This window comes from Macrotis lagotis, chromosome X, assembly GCF_037893015.1.
Source record: "Macrotis lagotis isolate mMagLag1 chromosome X, bilby.v1.9.chrom.fasta, whole genome shotgun sequence".
Classification (NCBI taxonomy): Eukaryota; Metazoa; Chordata; class Mammalia; order Peramelemorphia; family Peramelidae; genus Macrotis; species Macrotis lagotis.
In genome coordinates, this window is record NC_133666.1 from 459,531,454 (window position 1) to 459,552,811 (window position 21,358).

At 35.7% G+C, this 21,358-nt stretch overlaps 1 protein-coding gene across 1 annotated transcript in view; it reads left to right on the forward strand.

Moving 5' to 3' along the window:
- The window catches only part of EMILIN2 (elastin microfibril interfacer 2), a 65,795-nt gene that overhangs the window by 15,186 nt on the left and 29,251 nt on the right, over nucleotides 1-21,358 (forward strand). Inside the window, exon 3 of the mRNA XM_074200954.1 lies at nucleotides 17,450-17,625. Within this exon, the coding sequence (XP_074057055.1) occupies nucleotides 17,450-17,625 (176 nt within the window). The remainder of the gene's footprint in view (nucleotides 1-17,449; nucleotides 17,626-21,358) is intronic.

Here is a 21,358-nt window from a genome sequence, read left to right on the forward strand (position 1 = left end):
AGCATAATTTGCTGGGAGTTAACCACATAGTGACTTAAAGCTGAAAATCCAAAGAGATGTGGTAGTTGTGGGTTGATGCTTTGGAGCCCCAGGTTGCTTAATGTGAGGTGGTTGAAGAAATGCCATGACCACTAGAGCACCCCCAGGGCTGCAAGATGTAGTGGAATCCAAGTATATTGGAGCTTGCTGACCTCATTGGCGAAGATCAGTGAGAAAATGGGTACTGAATGTTATTGTGTGAGCATATACAAGTGGTGTAATGTTGGCTCACAGAAATATTCAAGTTTTCCAAAGAGAGGCTGAACATCTATAAAATGAAGGAGTTGCAGCTCTAATGTTTTTTTCTTTTATAAATCTATGATTCTATAAAGGTCTATATCTCCATGACCCTGAGGCATTTGTCTGAGATGCTGGAATTTGGTCACAGATTATCTAAATTCCACAGCAAGGCTCCTTTTGAGTAACTTCAGAGAATAATTCAAATTGTATCTTGGTTTTAATGTCTTCCATCTGCAGTTGAAACATATTAAACACAAAATTCCTCTTTACCATAGGGAGACTGAGTATAAGTCTAGAGTCTAATGGCTCATGACTAATAGAAACGTATAAAATTAGACAATGACCACTTCTAGAATAGGAATAGAATATTTTAGGCCCTTTGTATTTGACCCAGTGTCTAGGGTGGTGCTAGGCATGTATCTCCTCAACAAATAGTTGTTGAATAGAATTAACTGTAGGCTTCTTGTACAAAGATGGCAGTGTTTTGAATGGTGAATATATGAACAATGACAAAATCCTTTCCAATTACATCCATTTACCAAGTTTTTCCAGTTGTTTCTATTTCCCGGAGGAAAGTCATTGTCATAAATATCATTTTTTTCCCCTTCTCACTATATACCTTGTTCCCAAAAACAATAAATTAGAATCTTAACAATAACAGCTAATTACCATGAAAAATTATCTCCTAAATTACAACTGTGGTAAAGAAAAATACCTCTTGAGGACAATGTCTGGGAAGACCCAAGATTAGTTTACCTCCAGGGAAAACCAAATTGCTATTTGCTTGACTTTTTTTCATGTGGTGACATTTTTTTTTTTTAGTTTTGTATTGTTAAATAATGTGGGAGAGTTCTTTTTTTCTTTTTGCCATGCAGCTTCATGGTAGAGTGTATAAACTCTGCAATTTTCCCACTGATTTTTCTTTTTCTTTTCACTTATACTTATGCCCAACCTACCTCCAGTCCTTTTTCCTGGTAGGAAAATGGAATTTGAAAAAAAGGAAATAGGAAACATCATGGGATAGTGAAGCAGTGCTAGATTTTGAGTCAGAGGACCTACGTTTAAATCCTAGCCTTCATTTACTCTAGTACTCTAATTGAACTAGGTGACTTCTAAGGTTCCTTCCAGCTCTAAATCTGTCATTCTACAAGGAAGCAATCCTATCAAGTCTCCCTCATCACCTCTAATATTTTTTTAATTAAATATTTTATTTGAATTTTTGAGTGTTACAATTTTTCCCCAATCTTACTTCCCTCCCCTACCCCCCCACTCTAATATTACTTCTAACATATTTATGAAGTTTCCAACTTGCAAATGTCTCTAAACAGATGACCAGAAAAAAAAGGAACACTTCTTTCACACCCCTCCTTATCATTTAGTACCTGAGTCAAAATACTGTTCTTTCTTATCAGAGCACTGAGGTAAAGGTATAGAACATTTACAAGTCATTACTTTCTTTATTTGAGCCGAGAGAGTACATTTGGAAATTTAAAAAAAATTAAAGATTAAAATTACTCAAAGACCTTGAAAGTAATTCAGATGATCATTTATTCCACAATTTAAAAAAAAAGTATTTAGACTCATAATATTTAAGAGCTGAAAGAGCACTTAAAAGTCATTTAATCTAATTATAAATGAAGGAAACTGAAGTCTATAATCTTTAATTGACTTGGTCCAAAGAACTAGTTAATGGCATTATCAGGATTAGAAGTCAGTTCTCTTAGGTTCTCAGTCCAGTGCTTTTTATACTGTACTACTCCTTCTAGAATCATGTATATTTTCAGGCAAAGTAAAAATGTCCACATTGCGGGTATCCAGTGATATCAGGATATCTGTGGCTGAGTCATGTTTAACTTAGGTTTTTAAGACATAAAAACAGCAAAATAAGAAGAACCAATTATAGCATTTGGAATTCCCTTTCGCTACTCTCCTTTGCCTAGTGGCCCCCATTCTCTCAGGGGTCCAAGTGCTTTCATGCTGCTGTGCTCCCCCCTTCAGAACTCTTCTCCAATCAAAACTCCCATTCTTTCAGAACTGAGGATCTCAATTAGGTGTCAGTAGGTAAGCAACACGATTAAATGATTATATTGATTGACTATCAATAGCACTGAATAGTCACAAGGAATTGAGAGAGTTAAGGGATCTCAGTGATTATCTAGTCAATATATAGACTGTTTCTTAAAAGTAGCTTTCTTTTAAAGAAAAAAAACAGGCATACACTATAGGTATATATAGAATGACCATGTAAAATTTTATTTTTAGAGTCTTTTCTCCCCTAGTATTTCTTTCAGTTCAAGTAAAGATGATTTGTTCATTTTTTATTATCATATGAGAAGTAGTATGACAGAGTAGAGAGTGGGATGATCTTGTAGTCAAAAAGACCTGGGTTCAAGTCTTGCTTCAGACATATACGAGCTGAATAATCAAGGGAAAATTACTTAATTTGTCAGTGTGTTAAGCACCTCCCCAAGACTATAATTATAGACAAATTGCTTAAATTACTTGAGAGGAAGAAATTTCCATAATTGATGAAATCAGTCCAGAAGACCCCCCAAAAATCATTTTGGTCATTACTGTTCTCTTTATCTTTCTTACCATAGCTTTCTTTCTGTTCATCATCTTTACTACCATCCATTGAATACAAAGGGCAAAAATTACTGAACTATTGAAGTCTGAAAAGTTTTCAAAGGCCTTCTCATGAATGTCTTTGCTACCTCTTGTATTTAGAATGTGAGTGTAAGGTGTTCTCTGCTTTTGAACAAATCAGATTTTGCCACTTAACAGTGTGACAAAACTACTGGTAACTGTCCTATAGACTCTTATCCTTGGATAAATTCAGCAACAACAAAAGAACATTTTACAAAGTTTATCGAAGACTACTTTTTGCCCAGTACTTAACAAGGGCATATCTTTGCCAGCTAGTCTGCCTGTACTCTAAAATAAAAAAGCAGGGGGAGCAGGAGCAGAGGAGAAGGAAAAGAAGAAATTGAATAACACAATCAAGCATTGAATTTCTATAAAAACTAAACTCCCAGTAGATTACAGCATATAGGAAGATATTTTATGTAGTTCAGTTGTTTTCAGTCTGAGTCTTCATGACCCCATTTGGAGTTTTTCTGATGAAGATTTACCATTTTACCATTTCCTTCTCCAATTCATTTTACAGATGAAAACTGTAGGTGATTTGACTAGGGTCACATAGCTACTAAATGTCTGAGGTTAGATTTGAACTCAGGAAGATTAATTTTCCTGACAGCCTGGCTCTCTATCCATTTTGCTACCCAGCCTCTTATATTGGAATATATAGAAATATGGTAAATGGAAAATTTTTTGAATTGGAGCTGTGTGAAGGTAACAATGCTTGATATCCACAATATTTCAGTATCAGTAAAAAATCAATTAAGACAGAATAGTTGGGTTGCATGTTCCATGTTCAGTCATTACAAGAAGTATTTATTTAGTGTTGATAATGTGTTCAGCCTTGAATGGTTAACATACTGCTTTAATTATTATTCATTACAGAAAGGGCCCTTCCTTTTTGGGAAATATTAAAATGTTATTGCAAGTGAGCGTGAATTGTGTAGAAAGTACCACTTAGAATAGAACCACATGATACTTTAACCTAGCGTATTCTTAGCCTAAAACTGATAAACTTGGGTTAGAATGGAATGGACTATCTTTTTAAATAGTCACCCAAAGGTTCTAATTTTTTCTTTAATGACTAGGTGACTTCTCTCCTGCCCAAATAAAATGTTTCTTTCTCTGGAGAAACAGCTTTTTGGCTTACTAGAGACCTTGAGTTAATGTAAACTATTTTCATCTTCTGGTTCAGTTGCTGTCTCTTAAAAAAAAAGAAAAGAAAAGAAAGGAAAGAATTTTCCAGGAGGTATGCAAGAAGTATATGCTGTTTAAAAATATTATGACATTTTCCTCTGAAAAGAAATGTTTCAATAAATTAATTTCTGAAAATTAATGCGCCTTTTGGATATCTCTTCTTTGACTATTGAGCAGTAATGATGGGTGTTGAACATAATAAGTAAGGGTGGGTTCATTAAGGCTTCTTGTACTCTTGATGCAGAAATGTTGCAGAAGGCAAACTTTTTTGGGGTGTGGCCTATAAAAGGACCCAGCTGTTCCTATTTTCTTTAATGAAGAAACAGATGAGAAAATACTCCGTAAATATCTTTCTTTGCTGTGTCAGCCTTTCAGCAAAAATGTACTTTTAGTTTTGCTGTACTAAGTTCACCCTAATTCAGAAAGGGAAAAAAAAAGTCTTTCCTAGTTTGTGATCTGAGGAAGCCTGTATAAATAGTGGAAAAGGAGGGATTATTTTAATGAAAAGAATTTCTGTTGCTATGGAATATCTTGGGTTTTTTTTTCCCAACTCTTCAGAATTTTATAAAAAAACTATGATCAGATACAAAATACAGAAACTTGATTGAAACATCATTGAGGGTACATTTTACAAAAATTCATTGTCTTTTTTAAAAATTTGTGATTTTTTAAAGATGGTATCTAATTCTTTTTACATGGCCTCCTAGAAGGCACAGTAGATAGAGCACTGGCCTTAGAATCCGGGCAACAGGAGTTCAGATCCAGCCTCCCACACTTACTAGCTGTGTAATCTCGGACAAGTTTACTTAACCCTGATTGGCCCGAATCCAGGACCATCTCCAGTCGTCCTGATTCATATCTGACCCCTGGACCCAGATGGCTCTGGAGGAGAAAGTGAGGCTGGTGACGTAGCACAGCCCACCTCACCCAAATCCAATTCATATGCTTGTCATGGCATTACCTCCCTGTTGTTGTGGTCTTTGAAAGTGAAGGACAAAAAAACACTTGTCAAAAGAAATAAATAAAGATGGAATGTTTTACTAATTTGCCATTTTCACATACAACCCTTCACCCAATGTGCATTAAAAAATAATTGCTGATTTTTAGTAAAGTCTCTTTTTTAATATGAACTTAATAAATATCAACAAACATGATCATTTTAATAATGCACAGGAAAATAAAAATGGAATTGTTCACGAAACTATGAACTTATTTACAGTTTGCCTTTTTTCTCACTACATAGAGCTTAGGTTTTAAAAGAATATAATTTGAATTTAATAGTTCCAACATTATATTACTTATCTGTATCCTTTTTTGAACTTCCTTTTACTTTTTTTTTTTTTTTTTTAGGTTTTTACAAGGCAGTGGGGTTAAGTGGCTTGCCCAAGGCCACACAGCTAGGTACTTTTTTCCTTTTATGATTCACTGACATTCTTTTTGTAGTACTACCATTAATACCTTCACTACTTTCCCCAAAAGTCCTCTTCCAAAAAAAAGAAAGAAAGAAAAAGTGATTAATTATATAAAACAAATAAGCCTGATACACCAAAGTAAATAAATAAATAAATAAACAAACAAATAAATAAATCCACTTATTGGCTGTGTATGAAGATATGTCTCACACTATTTCTCTATCACCTCCTGCCAGAAGGTAGTAAGCAATGATATTTTTTAAAATTTTTATTTATTTAAGGGTTAAGAGTGACTTATTCAAGGTCACATAGCTAGGCTATTTTTAAGTGACTGAGGTCAAATTTGAACTCAGGTCCTCCTGACTTCAGGGCCAGTGCTCTATTCACTTTGCCACCTAGCTGTCCCTGCAATGATGTTTTAATTACAACAGAGTTCTTATTTTGGGGAGGAGTGTTTCACAATCTGAGGTCCTTTGCTGAGAGAATTTTCTCTATTCAGGCCTTTCTATGATTCACATCAGAGTCAGTCTAAATATCCAGCTCAGATTGGATGAATGAAAATGTAAATGTTCAGTGAATCAGGGATATACAGAACAGTTATACATTTCTGGATGTTTCTTAATCATTCCATGCTCAATATTTAAGTGTTAACATTTTAAATTGGAATTATGAAACATTTAGTTATTGTTTCCTGAATCAATACCTTTTTCGATGTGTAATATATATTAGTTTTCCATTCAGAACAAATTCATCATCCTTTGGTCTCCCTCATATAATTTAGAAATCATTTGATTTAATGACCATATAAAATAACTAGTTTTATTTGGCATATATTTTCTAACAGCATGGGGCAGAGGTGTCAGATGTAGCCACATGTGGGCCACAATACTTCCAAGTGCCACCCAACCCAGGTTAAAAATGTAATTGGGAAACATTTAAGAAAATTTAAAAAATACAGTAAAGCATAGATAATATTAATATGTAGTTTAGCAGCTCTGATTTCTATTCGTTTGTCATCACAGGTATAATAGAAAGAGAGTTGACCTTGAAGTCAGGAAGATCTTTCAAAATAGGAAATCAAATTCAGATTTTCTGACTTTGAATCCAGTGTTTTTTCCACTCTACTAAATTGCCCTCAAAAAACAAAAGTTCAGTAGTTGTGTATATGATAATTATTCAGAGTACTGATGAAAAGCCAATTAAATTGATTCTTTGAAGCTATGAAAATGACTTGACTGATTCAATTTTGGTTTCAAAATGTTAGTTGAAATGACAAACCAGTGCTGTCCAAGGATTTTTGTCCTTTAAAGCCTTTAAAACCTCCTCCCCATGGTTAGGAAAATCACAGGAAATAGTATAACACATCAGTAATTTCTAACCAAAATATTTCCTCACATCAATCCTATATTATTATTTCCATTTTACATATGAAGAAATAGAGGCACACAGAGAGATTTAGTGACTTTTAATGGTCAATTAATTTCAGAAAGGGAATCTGAACATGGTTCTCTTAACCCCTTTATTGCTTCCATAGCACTCAAGGAAAAAAGACAAAGGTATTTAGTGCTTTTAAGATGAAACAAATACTGATAATAACTGGAATTCCCTCTTTTCAAATAGTATGAAATAGAGATCACTTCATGTAATTTGGTTTGGAGAAAACACTTTCTTTTGAACCAAACCTGGAATTTCATTAGAAAAGAGAATTTCCAGTGAGAAAACTCCCTCTACCATTGTAGATTTGTACCTACTTTTGCAACTGAGAGTCTTTGACAGTTGTCCAGGATAGTGCTGTCAAACTCCAATAGAAATAGATCCCCATCAGCCACATATTGACTTAGGATGCCACAAATTACCCTTTTTTATATTGTATTATATTTTTTATCTATTTTGATAAATATTTCCCATTATCTTTTAATCTATTTCTGATGTGCTAGGGCCTGTGAGTTTGACATCTCTGATCTAGGCACTGAGAAGTGGTGTGGCTTGCCCAGGGACTCATATATCTCTGAGATGAATCAGAAGATTTCATCATAGAATCATAGCTGTAAAGTTGAAAGGGATTTCAGAGATCATTTAGTCCATCTCTTTCACATTTCAGATGAGGAAACTGAGGCCCATGGAGATGCAGTGACTTTTCAAAGACATAGGCAGTAAGCATAATTTCAAGACACAATGAAATGAACAAAGTACTTGCTTTAATTAAAAAGTTAGTAGTTTGTGGTCTTTTTCTGAGCAACTGCTAGGGTGGTAAATACATAGCAAATGTAAGGCATTGAAATGATAGTGTTAAAAAAACATGTGGATGGCTTTATGTGCATAACTTATTTCAGATTACTTGCTGTAATGGGGAGGGGGGAGGGAAGGAAGGGAAGGGGGAAAATGTGGAACTCAAAAGCTTACAGAATGAAGATTGTTTAAAAACTACCTTTACATATAATTGAAAAAATAAAATCACATTGAAAGAAAAAAATCATATGTAGAGTAACAGAAGAATAGAAAATGGTAGATGAAGTATGAATGATTATTATAGTAACCATTTTCAAGTGGCAAGAAAACCAGTACAGGAAAAATTTAGTAAACATCAGATTATGTGGAAATTGACAATCATTTGGTCTATGCTTTTGGCCTTTGACTTCAGTACCCACCCTTTTGACTTGGCCTGTGTGGGCACTTAATTGCCCATTATATGTTCAAATAGTTACATATTAGCTATTCTATCAATCTTTGCTTGAAAAATTAAATGAATATGCATCTTTGACTTAGTTTCCCTTTCATTGTCCTTTCTCAGTAACTCTTATTTATACCTTTTTTTTAAAGATTTTATTTGAGTTTTACAATTTTTCTCCCAATCTTACCCCCCCTTCCCCTCCCTTTCTCTGTCCCCACTCCCCTTTTCCCCCTTTTAATACTTGAAAGGTTAGGTGTTTTTTTAAGTTAACTGAGTATGTGTGCAAGTTGACTTTAAGCCAAGTCTGATGAGAAGAAGATTGAGGGATCCCTTCTTCCCCTCTATTACCATAGGTATTTTGTACCTCTTAGTGTAATGAGATTTACCCCATTAAATCCCCTCCCTCCTCATGTCTCCTTCCTGTCCCCCTTTTTAAGGAGGTAGTGTTTTTAAAATCATTCTATCTGAGTCATAGAAAATTCTGAGTATCTGTCACTTCTAGCTAAGTACATTCTATCTAATAGAGTTAAAATTCTTGAGAGTTATTAGAATCTTTCTCCCAAGTGGGGTTAAAGCCAGTTACATCCCACTGGATAGCAGTCTCATGGATAGGTCATGAATGTCTATCACTTCTGGCTAGGTATATTCTCTCTGTTAGAGTTACAGTTCTCAAGATTTATGAGAATCTTTTTCCCCATGCTGGGATATAGACAATTTCAACTTGTTGGATAGCAGTTTTTTTTTCTTTTACCACCCCCCCTTTTTAATTTTACCTTTTCATGTGTCTCTTTAAACCTCCTGTTTGATGTCCATATTTTCTATTTAGCTCTGGTCTTTTCATCAGGAATTTTTGGAATTCTTCCATTTCGTTAAATGTCCATCTTTTTCCCTGGAAGAGAGGGCTCAGCTTTGCAGGATAGTGGATTCTTGGCTGCATCCCAAGCTCCCTTGCTCTTCGAAATATCTCATTCCAAGCCCTTGGAATCCTTACTGTGGCTCCTTGATATTTAAATTGTTTCTTTATGGCTGCTTGAAGGATTTTCTCTTTTATCTGATAATTCTGGAATCTGGCCATGACATTCCTTGGTGTTTTCATTTTAGGATCTTTTTCTGGAGGGGATCGATGTATTCTTTCAATAACTACTTTGCCCTCTGGTTCTATTATATCAGGGCAATTTTCTTTCACTAGGTCCTGTAATATTAAGTCCTGGCTTTTTTTCTCTTCAATGTTTTCAGGAAGTCCAATAATTTTCAGGTTGCCCCTTCTTGACCTATTCTCGAGGTCAGTGGTTTTGCTGATGAGGGATTTTATATTTTCTTCTACTTTTTTCTATTTTTTTATTTTGTTTGACAGGCTATTGCTGTCTCATGAAGTCATTAGTTTCTTCAGACTCCATTCTTTTTTTTTAGGGATGAGTTTTGTTCATTAACCTTTTGCAATTCCTTTTCCAATTGGTCAATTCTACTTTTGAAAGAGCTTTCCATTTGACCAATTGAGGTTTTGAGAGAATTATTTTCTTTTTGCATTTGCCCAATTGAGGATCTGAGATTTATTCTCATTTTTGTATTTGTCCAATTGTATTTTCTAAGAATTTGTTTTCTTGTTGCAAGCTATTAATCTTCTCTTGGATTTCTTTTGCCAAATTTTCCAATTGATTTTTAAACTCCTTCCTTATTTCTTCAAGGGAGTCTTTCTGTACTGGACACCAGATCATATTCTCCTCAAAGGTTCTAGGTCTTTCTGAATTAGGGTCTTTTCCTTCCAGGAATTTTCCTATGGACCCACCTCTCCGCTGACCCTTATTCATTTTGCTAAGACCTTGAGTTGGGGGGGGCTGGTTCACAGGGACTTGGGATTGCTAAAGGCTTTACTCACTGAATGCAATTTCTCTGGCTGGTCAGTAGGAGATGCTGGTTGCTTTCTCTGGTATGTCTGTGCCCTTGATTGAGGCCTTCTCCCTTAGCTTGCAGGGAGGGGTTGGAGCTATTGAATCCTTTTGCCTTCAATCAATGGTGGGCTTTGCCCGGGTGAGGTCATCCCTCTCCCTATTGTCAGCTGGGCTGGTTCTTCTGCTCACACACCTGTGCCTGAGGCAGAAGTAGTCTTCGATTGTTTGTTCTGGGAATAGGCCTCAGCCACAGAGGTGCCCAGGGATGGTGTCCACAGCTCTCCTGCACTGGAACTCTCCCCCCCAGCCCTGTGGCAAACTCCAGAGGGTCAGTGTGCCCCTTCTTCCTAGTTGACTCAAGCCCCTGAGGTCTAGCCTCACCGCTGATCCAGCAGGTCCATCTCTCAGGCCCTCAGACTCTTTGGCTTCAATTCAGCCGCTAATTTGGCTGATTGAGGGCTGATCTGTCCTCTGTGCCCAGACTCACCCGCCCGGACTCAACCAAGCTGCCGAAGACAAATCCTGAGGTAGATGTTTTTTCTTCTGGCTTTTCTTTCTGGGTTTTGTGGGTCGGATTTCTGTTAAGAGGTTTGTTTCATATGATAGATGGGGAAAGATCAGGAGACTTTAGAATTGTGCCTGTCTTCTATCCGCTGGAAGTTATTTATACCTTTTTAATATAAGAATTATTTCTCATGGTCATCTATTGACTCCTCTAAGAACAAAATGAAGAAAGCTCACTGACAGATCTAAAGCACTTAACAATGTGTAGCCTTTCATACCTTTTCATTGTTGAGAGTCAGAAGTATTGAGTATGCTATTTAAAAACCTAAATTTTTGAGTTCAGTTTTTAGCTCTGTCATAAATTATAATTTCAAAAACAATTTTTTTTGTCCATTCATGAATTTTTTTTTTAATTCATAGCTTTGATTTCATAGTTTAGATAATGTAAATTTAGCAGCTCTTGTGTAGTTTATAGTACTATGGAGTTGCCTAGTACTTTGTTGTTGTTTGGTCATTTTCAGTTGTGTCCAACTTTTCATGACCCTATTTGGAAATTTTTTGGCAGAGGTACTAGAATAGTTTGCCATTTCCTTCTCCAGTTTATTTTACAGAAATAAACAGAGGTAAATGTCTTGCCCAGGGTCACATAGCTACTTTCTGAGTTTAGATTTGAACTCAGGTCTTCCTAGCATTCTATTCACTGTGCTACCTAGTTGCCACTGATGCATCAAGACTAGGAAACGTTTTGGTGTTTAAACATATCTTCTATCATAATAATTTTGATCTGATCTGATCAAGATGATCAAATCTGCTGTTTTTTATGTTTATTAGGTATCTTTTCTTTCCCATAAATATGTTTGTCTATGGATTTGTAGCATTTTGATATTCTAGAATGTTCAAGTGAGATATTTCCTATTAAGTTACATTCACCTCTAAAGAGTTGTCCTGTCTGTATTGTCATAAATGATAAATTAGATTTATTATATCAAGCACTTATGCTGCTATTGGTATGTGTATCATAACTGCTTAATGGAGAATGAATGTTGCTTGCAAAGATTTTCGTTATCAGCAGAAGATGCCTTTGGATAGAACGTTTCCTTCTACCCATGAAGCCCCTTCTCTATATTTGGAGATAATCATGCCAATTTACTGAGTCTGGAAATGCAAATGACAAGAACTGATCCCAGTATCACAATCCAACTTCATTTACTTTTAGCAGATTATTTATTCAACAGTAACAATGGCATACCTTTAAAAATCTGAAAAAATTTCATAAACCATAGTTTGTTCTTGGCATATATAACTCTCTGTTTTCTTTAAATTAACAAAATGAAGCCCTTTGACCAGGTTTTATAAATTGGAATCTTCTATTTCATTGGAACCAGTGGTGGCTGTAGTAAAATCACTGTCCAGTGTGGAAAGAAGTTAAGGCAATCAAAGTAATCATGATCCCCATTTATATAATACTTTTAGCAAGCCTATGTTATAGTTAGTAGAAGAATTGTTATTCTTTTTGTACAAAGAAAGAAGCTAAGGCCAAGATCATAAACTGGTAAGTGACTGAGGTGGGATTCAAATATAGATCTCCCAACTCCACCTACAGCAGGGGTACATCACACTAGGCCTCTTCTGTAGCCCCAGGTGGTATCAGGGATGAACTACTTACCTTACATGATCAGGAAGATCTGGGTTGTTGGGTGTTTTTTTTTTTTAATTTTTAAAAAAAAATTTTTTTCATTTTTGCAAGGCAGTAGGGTTAAGTGACTTGCCAAAGGTCACTCAACTAAGTAATTATTGAGTATCTAAGGTCAAATTTGAACTCAGGTCCTGACTCCAAGGCCAGTGCTCTATTCTCTGTACATCTAGCTAACTCAAGACCTGGGTTTTAATCCAACTTCTGATATTAACTCTATGGTGTAGCTAGTTGTTGAATCTCTGAACCTCTTCGAATGTAAAATGGGGACTAATACTTATTTCATAGGGTCATTGCAGAAAAGTGCATTGTACAAAACCATATAAATGTGACATATTGTTCTAAGTTTGACAAAAAACTTAACACCAGGGTGGCTAGGTGAATAGAGTACCAGCCCTGGAGTTAGGAGTACCTGAGTTCAAATCCAGCCTCAGACACTTAATAATTACCTAGCTGTGTGACCTTGGGCAAGCCACTTAACCCCACTGCCTTGCAAAAAAAGAAAAAAACCTAAAAAAAATTTTAAAAAGCTTAACACCATCATGAATACTGATTATGCTGGTCTGTTTGGGTGGTTCTGTCTTCAAAGGTCACATGTCTATTTTACTCTAATAAGCAGGAAAGAGGTACTTTTATTTAGCTTATTTCCCCACTTTCTCTAGTCCATTGCTTTTCAGATTTGGTGAGTAGTTCTCAGACTGTAGCAAGAAGTGTCAGCTTCTAAGGCATTTATTGCCAAACCTAAGACCAGATGAGTAAGATGCTTTTCACTGGAAAGCATGTTCTTGGGAGAAATTCAGCCCAGCTCTATATTCCCAGGAGGTACTGATAAGATATTTTTATATTGCATAAATCTTTTTAGAGGCCTGTTTTAAAAGTTAGGTAAAATTCTTCCAATTGAGAAAAGAAAATGAACTTTTAAAGCTGTATAGAATTTTTAGAACAGATGAATAGGATAAGACACCTGTTAATATTGATTGATTATTGCAGAGGCAGAGAGTATTTCATTTAGAGAAAAGGGAGGCTACAAAGGAAAAAAGCTTTAACTCATTAAGAACAACTACTTTGTCTTGTAGATCTGCTTCTGGAACCTGGTATATAGTTCAGGTTAATCCCTTAAGGGGATGAATTTTGCTTTTTTTTTTTTTCCTCCCATAGATTATAATGATCTGAAGGAACCAGAGGAGATTAGATTGGTTCTGGTTTGATCCCAGAATTCAGATGTTCTAGGGCAAACTCAAAGTGACTTTAGGTTCTTAGAATCATTCAGCCCTGTCTCAAGATTTCTCTGATCCTTATCTCTAATAGTCCCAAAGTTTGGCCTTGGAACTAATTAGAACAGACTTATTTGGATGGGGCATGATCCCACATCACAGTTAAATCATCAAACCAAGAGAACCTTAGCTACATGGTTCTTCCCTTTCCCTCAGTTATTCTTTTGAGTCCCCTGAACTTGGACAGTTGATGTATTAGAATGGATTATGTACATCTCCCAAGCTATCATGGTTCTCTGTTGACTAAGATGATCCCAGTTACTATCCCATAATTCTGAGACTTGGTGAGCTCCCTAGAGGTGCAGAGATAAATATTTCCTTGTTTGGGCTTGAAGAGAGAAGGAAAGGTTGTTTTAAAATCCAGTCATCATGTTGCAGAGTTCAATTTTATTCCCCTCCTCCTTTGCATCCAGGGGTTATCCATGATGTCTCAGTCCCTGTAGTGGAGGATCTTAAAGTTTCTTTTAAGCAGTTTAGGTCTAGAAAAGTCACTGTAGATGGAAAAGGTAGGCTGGATTAACCCCTCTCCACAGTTCTCTCTTCCAAAGTGGGATCCTAGGACTAGGTATCTGTGGTCTTTTCCAAACACTAGGCATTCCCAAGGCCAGAGTTCATAAAACTGCTAAGCAAAGAGACAATAAATATTACATAACTAATCTTTGTCTTGGAAAAATATAGATTACAAAATATAACCTCAGCAGAGAGGTGAATGATTACAGGTGAGCAATATTGCCTACTTTGTCAGATGGAGTCATTTTGTGGATTAATTTACTTTGAACTGAGTAAATTTTTTCATTGTTACATGAATTGATATTGAAAAATAACAAATGTTAAAGCAAAAAAACCACTAAATTATGGTATTATGGTTTTATTATATCAGTTTTATTTTGGAATATTTTAATATTTGTAAACAACAGAAACAAAGCCAAGAAAAAATTTTAAATTTTTTAAGGGAGAAATAAAGTAAAATTCCAGGATGATTCCCATGGCAGTGAAGTCTATTTATCATTCCTGGGTGTATCACTTTTCCAGGGAAGATTCTTCCATATGTTCAGTGTAGGGGAAAAATTCTATGAATGCCATTCTCCAAAACTTCTTAGTTATAAAGTGAGACTATCAGAGCAAGGGGAGGACTGGTTTTGACTAAGGTGAAATTCATATCATTTTTTGATCCAAATCTTAAGTGCTTTTCAGGGAGGAAAAAAAGGGAAGAAAAGTGTTTAAAAAGTTAAGAATTTTACAAAGTGTGATGTGCCGGCTTAGTGGAAGGCAACCTACTCCTTATCTGGGATTTGAAGATCAAGCTTCTCTTTCCTCCTCTTTGGAGGAGGAGACATCAAACTCTTTAATATTCCTGGCCTTACCCTAGCCTTCCTTACTTGATTCTGTTATTTCAACATCATCTAATATTGCCAAATGGACAATATTAAAGATCAAACAGTTTTACCCACTCAGCTTGAGGGACTTAGCTGAGTTCAGTTAGTTTTTCTGAAATTATACACTTCTTCCACTCCCTAAATAACTATACTCTTCTTCCTCAGGAGACAAAACACAAATCAGAATTTTCCCATTTTAAAAAATAAGATACCAGGACAACAAATTGAACAGCCCCATTTGCTGGAGGATGAAATAATAAGAAAGACAAGTTTAGAGCTAGCCTCTAGGCCAGGGGTGGGAACCTCTGGCCTGCTGCCCATTAGTGTGGCATTGCCAAGGCATCTGCAGGTGGGGAGTCATAGGAGTGAATTAATTAAATGTTTGATCAAATAGAGTTCTCAAACTATGTTATAAATTTACAAATAGCCCTTGGCAGAAAAAAAGCTTTTCCATCCCTGCTCTAGGCTCTTGATTTTAAAATCTTCTGGAACACCTTTGAACAAGGTCACATCTTTAATTAAACTAAACTCAAAACTGCTTTCTGAGCCTATTGAGGTGGCACCCATCTTTGTCGGTCAGTAGAATTATCTTCAGATAAGAAGTTCTTCCTTCATAGAAGTGTTAGCATCATTTTTAGGGATTTATAGCCTTTTACACAGAGATATCTAAGTTTATACATTCATTCACCAAACATTTATTGGTAGGCCCACTAGGAGAAGTGGATGTGGACTTCTCTCCCCCACCCAGCTTGGCTCAAATACCCACTTTATTCAGAAGCAGGAAAGATCCCTGTCTCCCTCTTGGATTGATGCTACATCATTCCTACAATAGATTCTGGTGCTGTTCCCAACCAGCTTCGCTAGAGAGCACTGGGGCAGGGGGGCAGAAATACCTGAGCATCACTTGCAAGGAAACAAGCCAAGTTCCACTGCAAATTCTTGAAAGGTTCCTACCTATCCTATCTAGTTTCTTCACCTTTTTTTCAAGGCAATGGGGTTAAGTGGCTTGCCCAAGATCACTCAACTAGGTAATTGTTAAGTGTCTGAGGCCAGATTTGAATACAGTTCATCCTGACTCCAGGGCCCATGCAATATCCACTGCCCTAACTAGCTGCCCCTCTACCCCTTTTCGATAAGAATCTTCACCGTTCATTTATTTTTTTTTTGTATTTAATATAAAGAATAAGTGATAAAACAGCCAGACTGTTGCATTGGTAACCTTGAGACCTAGAGAAAATCCTCCAGAACTTTGGGTACAGAGGATTGTATGGAGGAATATGGACAAGGCTGCTTGGTTGAACTCTATGCTGATGCCCATAAGATATAGATACCTTGGAGTTCAAAGGGGCTTAATTATAGATTCCAGGTATATCCCACAATTAAATACAAATATTTGTCTCATGCTCCTGGCTCCTAAGGTTTTTGCTACTGGTGAAGGGGCACTTTCAAGAGTTTTAGTTCTTCCAGAAAGACAATCAGAGTTCCAGGAGCCCCCAAATCATACTATACCTAACTATTCTTGACATGGTTTACTTTATAACAAAAATATAATACAATATATAACTTTTTACTTTATAACTATATGTATATTTATAACTTTATATATATAACTTTATTTTATAACATATATAATAAATAACTATTACCATCATCTATCTTGAGCAGAAAAGCAAGAAAGCTTAGTTTGCTTTACCAGACTAGAGCTCCAACATCTCAATGAAGACTTTGATCCAGTTTCAATCGACCCCTTTTGTCTTTCTGTTCCCAGCACCTGGCACACAGTGGTCAGTGGTTGTGTGATTAATAAGTGCTTTTTGGTTGATTGAATCCAACATTCAAAGTACAACATCGTAGCATTTTCAGTTCAAATACCACTCTCTTCAAAAAGTCTTCCTTCCCTAGTGCTTTCTTTCCCTCTAAGGTTAGTTGGTATTTATCTTGTAAATACCCATTTATGGACACATTGGCTGCCCCTAAGTCCTTAATGAATGGACTGCTTTTGCTTTTTCTATTTCCAGTCATCTTCATTTAGGAATTAGGGAAGTGTTGTAGAGTTTTTGTATTTACAGAAGTACTTCAGATACTGACTTTATTTTTGGAAACCTGAATAAGAAATTGAATAATCCACCAAAGAAACCATGATTATTGTTGGAGGAAGATACATGGTGAAGAGAGAGGGTCAAAATATTAAAATTGGAAAGAAGTTTAGAAGGTCAAAGGTTTTTAGAAGTTTTCTGTTTCTTTTAACCCTAGTAGAGAGTCAAGAATACAGAAAATTTCAGTGGAAAAACAGGATATGATCCTGACCAACTGCTTTGGTCTACCCTCATTCCTCAGATCATAGGAGTCAAACTTCAAGGAAGGGGGCAGTACTAGACCAAAGAGAATCCAAGAGCCCATTCTAGATCATATTGGATGTAGGAGTAGAAGTCTTCTCATTCAGACTCAAACCTTGGAATGGGGGTAATGATTTTAATACACAATAATAAAGGAAATCATTATCTTTTTCTTTGACAGGTATCGAGTTAATTTCAGGCCTAGATATACTATTAAGTTCAAGACAGTCACACAACTGGAATGGAGATGCTGTCCTGGGTTTAAAGGTGGTGACTGTCAAGAAGGTCCCAAAGAGCCAGTGAAATCTCCTCTGCCCACACCTGCCCGGCCTCGGAATACTATGAAGAAAGCTACAGGTAACATTTTTTTTTTTTGGCAGAGGGGATCTTGGCACACATGCTTACAGTGAATTTTTCTTAGTCTCCTTTAAATCATTAGTTTTATGATTTCTAGTCTTATATACTTTTTTAATGATTAAAGGGTTTCAAATAATAGGTATGCTATACACAAGTATAAGAGAGTATAGACATACATGTGTGAATGACTGGATTTATTGAAGTAGTTCCAATGAGTATATTGATTTGTCATAAAAACCCTTCTAGTTATTAGGAAGTGCCTAGGTTAAGATGATGGTTCTTTTAATGATGAACTTAATATCATGTGGGTATTTGTTGTGTCTTTTTTTAAATTTTATTTTCAACTCACAAAACAAGCATTCCATTACATAGTACAATTAAAAATGATGATTGCCCATGAAACTGCAATTCTACATGTACTATTGCTATTCTCTCCAAACACACAACAAAGTTATCATGTAAATTTCTTTTTTTTTCTTAACTTCCCTTTCTTCCTCCTTATTCCCCTTCCCCCCCCCCCCCCCCCCGCCCCCACATGACTACTACTATGATATCCATAGCCTATTGTGTCTTAGCTAACCTTTTTTTCTCCCTCAGCAACCAGTTTTTGACTCTGGATGTTCTAGAAATAGGTGCTTATGAAATGATCAATTGAATTGAAAAATTAAGTTAATTACTATATTTTTGCATGAAATATTTTAAATTTTAAATCCCATGTGGTGGAGTGGGAATAGCACCAACTTTGGAGTCTCAAGACTTGGTCCTACCACTTAGAGCAAATTCCTTCATTTCTCTGGGCAGATTTCCACATTTGCAAAGGGAGCTTACAGATCCCTTCCAGAACTTCAGACTCTGTGATTCTGGATTTGAGACACAGATTTTCCAAGTTTGACTTGAATTTCATGTTCATTTTTTCAGTTCATGATTTCAGTTCAGATTTCATGTGTGGTTCCACAGACTTAAATTTATAAACCTTGGAAAATATAGATTTGGATTCTGTGTTATTTTTTTAAATCAGTTCCTAAATTAGTTTTCTCATGGAGAAAATGAACTTGAGTCATCTTTCAGTAATGAGTGAGACATTTGCCCAAATTAGCCCATAGTCCACAATATTCCATGGGTTTCTTAAATGTTTTTCTGAATATATAAATTAATTTAGTTTGGAGACAATAGTTCATTAAAATAAGAAAGTCATCTTTGTTCTATTATATAGTTTTATTTCTTTGGATAACATTAGTAGATATAACATTGAATTATTTATTTTAGATTTAATTTCCTTGTATATAAATTTAATATAATAATAAATACAGCACAATTTTAACTCCTAAAATTTTATAGTTAGGTCAGCCAATAATGACACTCTTTTTTAATGGACTTAATTTCTTCAGTTTTGAAATCTGAAGTGTTCCCTGATCATTTTCATCAAGCTATAATTTTGGTTTATTGAAGGAAAATTATGGTGACCAATTAGTCAGAGATCTGGAATCTAGGATTCACTCAGTCCATCTCTGGATTTAACTCTATGAACCTCAACTTTCTTATTAGTAAAACATTTCTTCAACTGTGATCCATAGAACTCTTATGGGCCACCCAATGGCAAGAGGTATGCTAAAGAAATTTTATTGATGGTGATATTTTTTCTTTCCAAATAGTAAAGACAAAATTACAAAAACACACATGACAAATTTTCAGAATGAGAATAGTCTTAATATACTTTGTTTTGCTTCCAGATGTCCTTGATCTTCTTTTATTGTAAGAGTACTCCATAAACCCAACTCTCATTGTTCTCCAGTAGTTATGGATTCATTAATATATTTCTTGAATAAAAATTTTTCTGTTAACAAGCTAATTTGAGAGATGCAGGCCTGGGTTATTTCTATTTTCCTTCAAACTCTGAAAGTCTGTGATGTTATGAGATCTCTGGTATATGAACTAATTCTTATTGTAGCAATGGGTCCTATATAACCATTGGGAGAAGAGAATTCTTTGCCTGACTCTCTCTCTGATAAGTAAAGGGATAAAAGCCTCAGATATTCATGGTCACCAACTTACATAGTTTCTTAAAGTATCTAGGAATCAATCAGCCAACAAGCACTTATTTTTTTATGAGTAAAGTTGTTTACTGTACTCCAGCTTCTAGTGCCTAATACATAATAGACACTTAATAAGTGGGAGTATAATAAATAACCTTTACTCACAAAAGAGCTTACATTGTAATGGGGAAGATAGCAAGTACAGACAAATATATACAGAATAAATATGAAGAGAAAAAAATGCAAATCATCACAAAGTATATTATATACATATATATAAAATAAAAGATAAAGTTGTTGGAGGAGGGAAGGAAAGGCACTGTATTGGGAATCAGTAGTGGTAGTGAATAAAGTAGTCCCTTCTGGACAGTGTAGGCAGGCTCCTTCCTGCTCCCATTTTGGAGTCGCTATCCATAGCCTGCTCTCTAACTCACAGGCTAGAAGATGAAGTTCATTATTTATAGATAAAGTTTTAAAAGAAAACAAATGAATCCATTTCCAATTTGGTTTAATTATTTTTTTATTGAAAACCGGTTGTGTGAAAAACAAAGTTTAGCTCTGGAGGAGATCAAATGTAAGACAGTCTTTGCCCTCAAGGGACTTGAAGGTGCATAGGTGCATAAAATGAACACCCAAATAATGTCCAAGACTGAATTGGGCAAATAGGTGATGAAAAAGAGATTCAGATAACTTAAGTGCTCATGGGGAATTCATACTTCTCCATCCTCTGAACATATTTAGGTTAGAAGAAACTTGCAAAGGCATTCTGAGGGAGATAACATCTGAAGGATAGATAGTATTTCTATAAGCAGAGAGGTCATTCCAGATGGAAGAAGCAATGTGTGCAAATGCTTAAATGTGGGAAAAATATATCATGTGTTTTGAGCTACAGCAAGGAGTCCAGTTTATAGCAGAGAAGTGGGAGCCAAGACTGGAAAGAGGGGCTGAGACCATACAGAAGAGTGCTTTCAATGCCAAGCTTGAGAGGTTGGCTTCCAAATTTGTTCAGTAGAAAACAATTCTAAGTATTGAAGTAGAGGAATGACATAGTCTCCAAAAAAAAAAAAAAGGAGTATTGCTAAGAACTGCATCTACTACAGAGGGTTTTTCAATTCTTACAAAGTTTCTCCTGTCATTTATTCATCCAGTTATTTTACAACCATTTATTAAACACCTATTACCAGAATGGGGATTGCAGTTTTGTAGAAAGAGTATTAGAATAGGAATTAGAAGAATGTCTTCCAGAATTGATGCTGCCACTCAACTTCTAAGAAATTTGGAGACCCCCTTTTGTCTTTCTCTTTCTCATATCATGGTTTCTTCATCTGTATTGTGAGGTTAGTAATCCTTATACTAGAATACTAAGGAAAAAGGAGACAATGGACTATCAGTACTTTACATGTTACAGAATTACATCAAGTAGAAGAACGATGTATCTGGCCAAGGCTGTAGTCTTTGGCATTAGGGAGTGAGGTCAGCCAGCAGTCTGCAGACTATATATCATCATTTCACTGTGGAAAATGTCTCTCTCATGCACTGGACATAGCAAGTGTATAATAAATGTGTTGATTGTCTTTTGGTTGGGGTGTTATGTGAGGCAATGGGGTTAAGTGACTTGCTCAAAGTCACACAACTAGGTAATTATTAAATATCTGAGGCTGGATTTGATCTAAGTCCTCATGATTCCAGGGCTGGTGCTC